The 11152-nt window shown below is 37.3% G+C and overlaps 1 protein-coding gene across 2 annotated transcripts; it reads right to left on the reverse strand.

Moving 5' to 3' along the window:
• Positions 1-1587: 1587 nt before the first annotated feature.
• On the reverse strand, positions 1588-10294 carry LOC143877480 (uncharacterized). 2 transcript variants are annotated; one of them, XM_077379533.1, is made up of 3 exons: positions 10149-10294; positions 8372-8731; positions 1588-2695 (listed from the first exon to the last, which is right to left on the reverse strand). In XM_077379533.1, exons 2-3 carry the CDS (start codon positions 8578-8580, stop codon positions 2089-2091), a joined length of 816 nt encoding a protein of 271 aa, XP_077235648.1. In that variant the 5' UTR covers positions 8581-8731; positions 10149-10294; the 3' UTR covers positions 1588-2088. The 2 variants fall into 2 exon arrangements, with proteins under 2 accessions (XP_077235648.1, XP_077235649.1); XM_077379534.1 differs by having other exon boundaries at positions 10144-10166.
• Between the last annotated feature and the right edge of the window lie 858 nt (positions 10295-11152).

An 11152-nucleotide genomic window follows, 5' to 3' on the forward strand; every position in this document is an offset into this window, starting at 1 on the left:
TTGGATGATCGCTGCAGACTACGGCCAAAAACCCATGATGGCCCATTAGAACAGTCCTAATCAATGTACACGTTTGTTTGTGTTTTCCCAAAAATACTTCATTTTTAGACAAATTCCAAACAAAAGGGGTTGCAACAGTCATTTTCAAGAAAGGCACGTAGCATAGGTGTAAAACAAAATTCACGCCCTCTTTTTTCACCTTAAAATTGTTCTACGCATAAACCTGTATTTTTCCCAACCAGTTTGGGACAAAGGCTTAGCTGAGTTGAGTTGAGTTGAGTTGAGTTGAGTTGAGTATAAACCTGTATTTTACAAAATGTAAGGTATGGCCCACATCATCCTATGGATATGACTTTTGGGCCGCAATCTGTTTACGTTGTGGCCCAACAAATCGACGATTTGGATCATCTTATGATGTGGGCATTACCTTACTTTTTGAAAAATAGCGTCAACTCTCTCTCTCTCTCTCTCTCTCTCTCTCTCTCTCTATCTTGATTAGTGTGGGACCCTTGCCAGGATTTCCATGAGAAGAACTACAGACATTGAAATCATCCAAATCAGAATTAATACAATGAATGGTCTAATTTCTTCAATTATACAATAAAATGTTCTCTTATCATTCCTGGCATGGCCTACACTTGTTTTGGGATGCTTCAGACCATAAGAAAATATTTATAAGTTTCCTCTCTTCTTGTTCACCAACTAAAATAATTCAACAAAAATAAAAATAAAATTGTCTACAACGCTCCCCCGTGCTTCACTGCGTATATACACATGCTACATTGTAACATTGACCCTTCATGATTGACTTAGGGAAATATTAATTTACACATAGTTTGAGACTTCTACACATGCTGTGAGATTTTTTTCCTGGAAGTATGTGTGTAAATTCAAGATATCAAGGACAATTAAATGATGGTTATAGTGTTAGCAAAAACCTTGATACATTTGATGGCTTGAGAAAAAAAAACTTAAGCTATTGATATAGACCGATCACAACAAAACCGTACAAGTGGCACATGTGTTTGGTGATCAAGACCATGATATAATGAGCTGATTAGTTATAAGATAAAAATAATTAGGATCACTTAGAAAATGTCACTATGCACAAGGAGCTGTTAAAGTTTACAAAACAAAAGGGCTGCTCTTATTAAAAATTAAAAAAAACTATCTGAAAGCAGAAGGTTAGGGAACACCAACTAATTGGAGATTTGACATGGTATTTTAATAGTTAGGAGATGAGAGGGAATAGGGTGGCTTATGTCTGAAGAGGCCTTGTAATGCAAGAACATGGAAGTGGAATTTATTCGGTAGGCCGTTTGTTGGGGGTGCAAGGATTTTATATTAGAGCTCCCATGACTAGCCAATGTTATATGGGTTGCCCCACTTTGGTCAAATTCCTCGTGGAGAAGTTAAAAGAGGTGGAGGAGATGAGCTTCATAATTTATAGGATATAGTAATATCGTCAACATTAGATTGAAACTACGAAAACTTCAACAGGTTTTAACGTTCTATAGAAGATGGTTACTTTATTTACAGTCTTTTCTTCTCTAAGAAAATGTTGCCAGTGTTTGCACTGTTTAACATTGTCATTGCTGAGAAAATGGACAGTGAGAAAAAAAGAGTCTATTGATAAACAAAGGATCTACAAAATGGAGGGTTCGAATCATATAATGTGAGGTGAATTTTGCTCCATGGCCAATCCATAGCAAGACCGAGAAAAGTTTTTGGTTGCACAAAAGCCTTGATGGTTTAAGGGTTTTGCTCACAATTTGGGTGCCATGTCAGTAAAACCCCTTGTATGGTTGCCAATATAGCATTGACATTCCCGTAGACTATGCCTCCTAGCTAATCATTGCTTGTCTGCTAATGTGCCACCCATACCCCTCCCTATGAAATCCAAACCAAAATCCGCAAAAGTTGTAAGCTAGTTTAGTTCTCTTCTCCCTTATCCCTTATTTCTTAGCCTTGTGTAAACACCCATCAAATGTATCCCTGAGCTTGCCTCCCATTTTTTATTTTTTTTTGAGCTGTCATTCCCAATGTCCACCTGTATCACTGATAATCAAAATATAATCCACGCCCGCTTCATATGAAAACTGGGATCGATAAATTGTGAATGTTTTGTTTGTTTTCATGGTCACCGCCTTCGGCAATCCTCTTTAGACTAGACCATGCTTTCCTTCTACGTTTACGTGACCCGCCACTGTTTTTGCCCGTCTCCATGGCTGCATAATTGCTATCAGTTTCGACTGGTTTGTTAGATGAAAATCCGCTCTTCTTCGAAAGGAAGATCTCTGTTCTCTTCACTGGAGTCACTGGACTGTTTTGAATAGAAATCTCTTTAGTTGCTAGATCGACCGTACGACCATTGGAATTTGATTCTGAAATGGGTAACGGTTTTGAAATTATAACTTCCCCTCTAGTTTCTACATATTTCTGAGAGATGGCAGATTTTCGATCTTTGGAGTTGTCAGGTTTTGATTCTGAGATGGGTTCTGCTCTTCCGGAAAATATCTCTTTCATGTGACCTTTTGGGGTGCCCCTTTTCAGGTTTTGATTTGAACAGAAATGGCATGTATAAACCACATTGTTTTGAGTCATCATGCGGAATGTCTTGGGGTGTCGCACCTTGGCTGTGTTCTTTTCTATTCGGATAGTGCAGTTAACGCCAGGCAGAAGAGCAATTTCACATCTGTACAGAATTTAGTAAGCAAAGATCACAAAAGATGTATGTTTGCATACTTATATGAGAAATATAACAATAATAAAGTACTTAAATGATAACTGAGGTTCAGGAAGTTGATGATGATTAGATGTGTGCATTCAGAACTGAATATTGAAACGGGTAACGGCTTTTTGCATTTCAAAAAGAGAGTATTGCCCATAAATAATAAACTACTTCAATTCTTTCAATAGCATGAACTCACAGTAATTGATGAGAAATCAAGAAACCTAATGTTTAAAAAAAAACATTTCAAGAACATAAAAATTTCAAGGTTCCTTAGGTGTGACAATTTAGGGAAGGAAGTATCACAAGCTGCCATCAACATTCTTTGAACAGAGAGAAAGGGCATGCAATTTCACATCTAAGTAGCACAATGCCTGCCTAAATGTCATTTGGACCAATATAAGTCACTCGGAAGGAATTCTAATTTTTTAGTAAGGAATTCTAATCTTTTAATAAGGGCAGATGTGGAAGTACATTCCAGATGTGGGTATTTCTGAATTTAACATTATTTTTATATTTAAGATGTTTGTGCAGAGGTATTTGTGTATCTGGGTTCTTGAAGTCATTGTTTCCGACACCAATATTGATGTAGTAGATGAGGAAGTACATTCCAGCAGAAAATAACCCTAAATAGAAAAGAATAAGGATGAAAAATAGTTGTGCGGTCAACTCGCCCCCGTGCTTTTTCTTGTTCTCTCAATAAATTACTCGTTATCTTTCAAAACAAAAATGATTTAAATGAGAACTGTCTTGAACTGTTCGAACAAGCTACAGAAAATTGATGATGCAAATAAGGGATAAAATACTTGGAGGGGGCCACAAAAATCGTATGAAATAAAGTAGAGAAGAAGTGTTAGGGCTAAGGCTCCCTTAAGAAGGGATACCCTACCTCTTAGAAATCTCCCCTCAAGCTAGTGGGCATATATCATCCATGCCCATCTTGGAACAAATAATTTGAAACTCATCACAATCAAGCGCTTTGCTAACAATCTCTGCTAACTTGCCCTTGGACTTCGCATAGTAGAAATTTATTCTCTCAAGATCTGTTTAGTTCCTTGTGAAATACTAAATTGCTCATTGAGTTGTCGCCTAGTTGTCACAATACATCTTCATCGGTTCCTCAACTTTAAAACTCATTTCAGAGATAAGAGTTTTGTTTTCACCCACGTTAACTCACAAGTAGTGTGAGCTACACGCATTGTACTCAGAGTTCTTTGTTTCATAAATGCCCAGCGGAAGGGGTATAAGTCACCTCGGTGAAGTTGTAAGCCCAATATAACAGATCAAGAGTTATTCCTAAACTATCAGGTCAGGGCCCCTATTATTATTAAGGCAAATGCTCGAGTCTAAATTTCCTATGCTCAAGTGACGGGTCTTTCGCACTGGATCTAGCAACTACAACTTTTAGTAAGGCACAGTCGAGTATAGATTTCTTATGCTCATGTGACCAGTCGAGGCCTTTCATACTTGATCCAGAAACTATGCTTTGCTTTTTAGTTTTCCAAGTTCGCAAGTTTTTTTTTATCTCCTAAGAAAGTGCAATATCCAGTAGTATATCTTCTATCCAAAGAAGTTTCTGCCTAGTCAGATATGAGAATAACTCTCAGTACCCAAGTGATTGTTATACATGTCATCATTTAGGACATGGTCCTTCTATATTACCAAGAACAGATCTAACTACATGAACTAAATCAAGTTACAAGAGCAAACATCTTTGAATAGTCAATTCCAAAGGTTTGCATACATACTTAAGGGACCAACTTGGGTTTTAATCTCTTAAACATACCATACGGAAGATACTTGACCGTATAGATCCATATAAAACCAACTGCATGTTTTACAATTGACAATCAGTAAGCTTCTACGTATTGTTTCCCATGAGAGAAATCCTCTCCTCATCCATAGTTCTTTTCCATCCATCTTAAGAAAGCGCTTCATGATGTGACTTGGGCAAATATAATGAAGAAGTGGGCAATGTGGAATGAGTAAATGAAAGATATAAATTATCAACGGGAACATATTCAACAATAGAATGATAGGTACAAACTCGTTTACACATGCGAATAGCTATTGGAGGATTAAAACTACTCGAAGTATAACTAGGATCTGCAAACATAGAATCTAACTAATTAGCTTGTTGAATTATGATCATAGTTACCAGGCCAGAGAGGAATGACAATCGAAGCATGAAACGGAAACGGAAAATGTGAGGAAACGAGAAACGGGAAACCGATATGAAATCGTACGAGGAACGCATTAAGAAACATCTTAGTGAAACAAGTAAGAAGCGTTTGGGAAACGATGGAGAAAGGTTGAGGGAAACACGTGGGAAATGTGTATGAAATATGAGGGAAATGCAAGAGAAACACAGTTGAAGAAAGTGGAAAATGCTTCAAATGCATATATAAAACACCTCCAAAACATGAGAGAAACACACCTATTAGATTTTTATTTTATTTTAGTTATCTTTTTATCTTATTACCCAAATCTTTTGTTTTATTTTTCTTCTTTATTCTATATTTACATAAGTTTGTGCATTTTTGTGTGTAGATTTGATTCATTTGAAATTTGTTAATTAATTTCAGAATTCTACAAGTTTTACGCATAAATACATGTATTTATAATTTTTTATTTCTATTTAAAATTAGATGCATTGATAGATGATTTACGTATGTGTTTACTTATTTTAATATTCTAGTAGACTTTTTTACTTTTTTTTAATTTTTTTATTAGCAGACATTCTTTCATTCTCCTTTTTCAATATGTATTGAACAATTTTTTCGGTGTGATGTTTGCAGAACATTTTCTCTGTGTTTCCCTTATGTTTCCCATAGATTCCACATATGTTTCCTATGCAATTCATGAACACTTCTGAACCGTATCCCACACACGTTCCCCATATGGTCCCCACAAGGCCACATGTTTAACATATGTTTCCATGTACCATACGTTTCCTGTGTTTCCAAAAATTTTACCCGAAAATTTTCATGTTTAACTTCTGTGTGTGAAACGTTTTTTAGATGAAACACATTTCCCAAATCCCTAGGCATTTCTGACAACTATGATCATGAGATACTTTGTTACTTTCCGTCACATGTATGCGGCCTGTAGGGGCTGCTCATTGATTAACATTGTATATCATGAACACTTCTGAACCGTATCGTCCTCCCCTACCCACCCCCCCACCCACCCCCGCGTACATCAGTTTCTGTGAGAATGGTTCACTGCTTGAGGATAAATTCACCCCCTTTAATGCCTTTCTTTGCCTTTAAAACTTAACGAATAACGTTAAGGGGGGGATTTTATCCGTCAAGAGGGGGGGATATCATTTCCCTATATTAAATGTAGTATAGGAAGCAAGTTCACAAGGTACTGAAGAAGAAGGGAGTAACCATTGGATGAGGAACAAGAGAAAATGAACATGTTACTTCTAGAGAATCATACTTTCAACAACAAGAAAGTTCAGCAAAAATAGTTACAAAGAAGATTAAAACATCGATCATCAGTATGCTGGAAAGAGGCTATCGGTTATTTCCAAGAACCCATTCTTAGGAAGTGGAAGGAGATACTACATGGAAAAGGGCCAAAGAAGAAGGTCAAAGAAAGATAAAACCATCTGATCTCTTAACCTTATTAAACAGAATTTTGACGGTTGCCCTCTCGGCTTCAGTGGGTGTACGGGGGAGTTTTCAGAGATGATAAAGGTCGCATCCTTCTATCCTATCCGGGCCCGATAGGTAGTACGGACTCAACAGAAGCAGATAAGAAGAAAGAGGCAAACTTTTTGATCTAAGGTGACTCATCAAATATTATCTCAACGAGGTGATGAGGAAGGTCCATAGAGGCTAGGTCAGTTCATTAATGAGATCAAGACAAAAATGATAGGAGTGGTAGAGGGGTGTTGACATATCCCTACTAGAATCAGAGTATTCTCAAAGAAAGTAAACAGTACAAACAAACCACTTTTGAAGACAAGGATGAAAACAATGATACCCTTCCTAAGTTCGAGACTATCAAGGAAAGCACATTCAATAGCAGGGGAGTCTGAACTCCTGGACCCAAAGAGTGAACAAAACAAACAAAATCAATATCACAAGGAAAAACATGAAATAATGCAGTGTCAAGAGGGAAATGGAATGAGGTTTGCCTTCTAAGACAAGTGACAGCATATGACTAATCAAGTAACATGCAGTAAAAATAGCATTACCCTGTATACTTTTCGAACACACATGTTTAACAATAAATTACATGCTATTTCAATAAGATGATGATGATTATGTTTTGACACTCCATTCTGTTCCAGGAGAATGTGCCCAAGAGGTTTGATGGAGAATTACGTGGCAACCAAGATAAGTTTGGAGCTCTTGTGATCAATCCTCCTTAGCATTATCAAAATGCAGACGAACATTTCTACCAAAGTGGTTCTAAATTTCTTATAAAACAACTTAATTTTGAAAAGATCTCAGATCTTTCTTTCATCGAATATAACCATGTCATTCGTGAAAAATCATCAACAGGTATCACAAAGTATATGGCCAATCAATTATATATCGCCAGACAAACTGACAAACACTTTATTCTAGTAGGCCAGCAAATATCATAATGAACTATATATGCTTGTCTAACTCCCAACCTTCACAGTCTAGTTGTAGGCATTGAATGTAAAGGACCAGCTCATTCTTGAAAAATCATCAACAAATATCGCAAAGGATCTATGGTCAAACAATCACTTTATTCTATCTGGACCCCAAATATCAGAATGAACTACAAAAAGAAAGGATCTAATGAGATTTTTAGATAAAACTTTCACTCTAAATATCATTTCCAAAATAAAATATGCCTCTATGATGCTTGCCTAATTCACAAGTTTTACACTCTAAGCTAGACACAGAGACATATGGCTGAGCCGATAATGCCAGAGATGAGGAGAGAAAGTCTAACTCAGAATAGCACCATCAAGCCCACGATCTTGATGATAGAATTCATCTTGAGTCAAGTCTGCCAGCAATCAAGTGGACTGTCAGGAAAGAATGGACTGTCATAATAATTAGAGTGGAATGTTGGAACTGTTTCACAGGAGTAGCCATTAAACTGGAACCTACTTGTCAAAGAACCTCCGCTGAAAAGCCCAAAGATAATTTTTGACTTTGTAAATGAAATAAATACATGCTTAATAAATCCATGCCAATATAGCACCAACATTAAACCTCATAACATATATTTGATTGAATCAAGTAACTCAACCTTGATGACACACACACACACACACACACACACACACACATATATATAGAGAGAGAGAGAAAAGTGTTCCTGCGCAGCTGCGCAGGGAGTTACCTGCGCATAGTGGCTTAAAAAGCCGCCGATTGGTCGCTTTTTGTGGACCCCGCAAAGGTGGTCCCGCCATACGAACCAATCGGTGGCTTTTTAAGCCCCAAATGCGCAGGTAACTCCCTGCTATCTGAGAGAGAGAGAGAGAGAGAGAGAGAGAGAGAGAGAGAGAGAGAGAGAGAGAGAGAGAGAGAGAGCATCATTGTTTGACAATCTCGTGATACTCTTTTAATGCCCATTTAAACAGTCAAACAAAATAGAGTGCAATAATCAATCCAATTCCAACAAGAAAATGGAAAAAATTTGCACCTCTGGCAAGGAAAGAGTGACGAATCAAGAAGAATCCCCATGTTCCCTGCACTAGAAGCCAAATGATGTCCGAACAAAGCAGCTAGAGAAGGTATTGAGGCTTCACTAGCCCATATTGCCAGCTTTTGCAAATGATGCATTTTCAAGATAGAATTCACATTTTTGAACCCTTTGACATGTCCCACTGCTCTCCTCGCGAAGCGTGGCATATCGATATCCCAAATTGGGTAACAATGCACTCTTCATTCTCGCCTTCTTGGCCATTTATATGTGATCAAATCTTATAGGAAATATCGCAACTACTTTCGAACAATATCGCATGCATACTCTGTTACAGAGCAAGGTGCCACTCTCAATGTCCTGACAACCAATTCAAGCAATCATTAATGATCATAGATAGAATACTCATAGGCATGCTAGAAAGTTGAGATTTGATTAAACAAATTTCAAAATTCCAACACCAACTGTTTGCCACATAAGCATACCATGATAATACAGTCAAGTGTTACCCAAACTGTACTTCTCTGGGAAATTTATGAAGTATTCGGATGGGACACTCAAAGTTTCACATAACAATACAAAAATGTATTAGTAAAAACAGAGGTTGGTGACTAGCGACGTTAATTACAATTACTTTGGGGTCATTTGAATCTAGTAAAAGTTCCATGTGAAAAAAATCAGGGCCGATAAAGTTGAAATTTTTCAAGAAAACAAAGAAAATTTTCGATTTTGGAAAAAAAAATCCTTAAGGGCTCGTTTGGATGCCGAGAAGATTTTGATTTGGATTTCTCACATTTGCAGCCCTTTTAGCAATGTAATTTTGATCGGATCAAAATCTTGGATTTCTAATTCAGCAGCTGACAGTGAAAAAAATCAGATTTCTAAATTTGCTGTGGAAATAAGAAGTTTCCGTCACCCTCTTTGCGCCTCAACCTCTCCCCTCCACTAGAAAATACCCCCTTCCCTCTCTGTCTCCCTCTACATGAGCTTCCGGATTTATTCATTTTGTATTCAAAACTCAATTCCAAATCCAAATACAAAATGGGAGGTATCCAAACGGGGGCTGTAAGTTAGTTAGCCAAAATGTATTGTGCATGGCATCTTCAAATAGAACTCCAAAAGGTTACTACTAAATATACTACTTGATAGCAAGTAAAGGCATCCATAGTACTTTTCGATTAGTGATTTCTTCGAACACAACAAATTCCTTAAGAAGCATATCGAACATAGAGCATGGCATGAATAGAAGAACTCCAAAGGTTAGTGCTTAATAGCAAACACATTACTTGACAAATGAGTTAAAGCATCCACGGTACATTTTTCTTAGAGACTTCGTCAAACACTTGGCGTGGCACCCTTGCATTCACATACCACAATACAAATGCTTGGTATTAAGAAGCCACTAATGTGCCCATATAGGGTGAACATGACTAAGTGATCCATGTGACGCAAATGGATGCTTAATGCCAAAAAAAATGTGAGTGCACATTCAAGGGGCAAAACCCATTAATCAAAGAATTAGGATTGTTAGATCGATGCAATTTTGGGAGATCCCTCAACCCAACAAACCAACCCTCGTATTTCAAAAAATATTATGTGGGTACAGATCAATGGCATACGAGAGAGATTTTTCACATTAATTTTATCAAACAAGCATTCCACAGATAGGTGCAATGCAGAAACAAAATGAGAGAAGAGAGATATGTGCAAACATGTAACCTAAATTCCGTAAGAAAATTAAGAAACAAAGAACGGGAAGAAGCGAACAATACTCGACCTCTTCGTTTGCTATCCGAACTGTGAGGAGAAAACCGAGGAATTATCAACGAGAGGATGCTCAAATAGTTAGAGAGTGAGATTTTATATGGTGTAAGCCCTTTAAGTCCCTTATATATTTTTTTAAAAAGTACTGTACGGACCACACCATATGATGATCCGAACCGTCCATTTGACGGGCCATAATGTAAATAGGATGTGCCCAAAAAATCATTTCCATAGGATGATCCCAACCCTCCGATCTATTGATGAACTCTATTTTATGGAAACCTCTATAGATCGGAGGGCTAGGGTCAACCAATAGAAATTATTTTTTTGCGCACAACCTATTTACGTTATGGCCCATCACATGGCTGGTTTGGATCATCCTGTAGTACTTTTTGAAAAATAAGGGACTGTAAGGGCTTACACCATATAAAATCTCTACCATTAGGTTGAATTGGTTATTTATTTCGGTTACAGTTCAATTATTAAGTCCAATAGTTCAAGATCTTCCAACGGCCCTCCTTTTTTTTGGGCTGCACTAAATAAAATCTCAATCTAAAACCTTTGGGTTTTTTAAACTGAGATTTCTTTGACAAGTACGTTCCAGTTTAATTGTTTATGCTGCCATAACTAATGCAACTCAATCGTGCCAGTTTAATGGGCTGTGAATGTGTTGGCTGATCGGACTGAGAAGGTTTTGAGAATAGATTAACCAATCTAATTCAAGGCCTCCAAATTCTAGATGGTGCTAATGAGTCAGTAGAGTACTACTCTAGGAATTTGCTCAAAGGCTCATTGTGTGAGATAGATATAAAAAAAACACATGACTAGTGGTTTGAAAATATTTGGACTAGTTAATGGTCAAAACAGAGACTGTGGATTAGAAGGTGCATCTTATCTGCCCACTTAACAGTTTCGGCTAATGCCCTCCTACCCCAAACTTTTATCAAATCTTCTGGTTCGAGACAGGAAGACTCTTTGTCCATGTTTCTCTGAAAATAAAATTGTAAGGGCAGTGAT

The sequence above is a fragment of the Tasmannia lanceolata genome, unplaced genomic scaffold (assembly GCF_043159265.1).
Source record: "Tasmannia lanceolata isolate RefF3 unplaced genomic scaffold, GAP_Taslan_0.1 ptg000005l, whole genome shotgun sequence".
Classification (NCBI taxonomy): domain Eukaryota; kingdom Viridiplantae; phylum Streptophyta; class Magnoliopsida; order Canellales; family Winteraceae; genus Tasmannia; species Tasmannia lanceolata.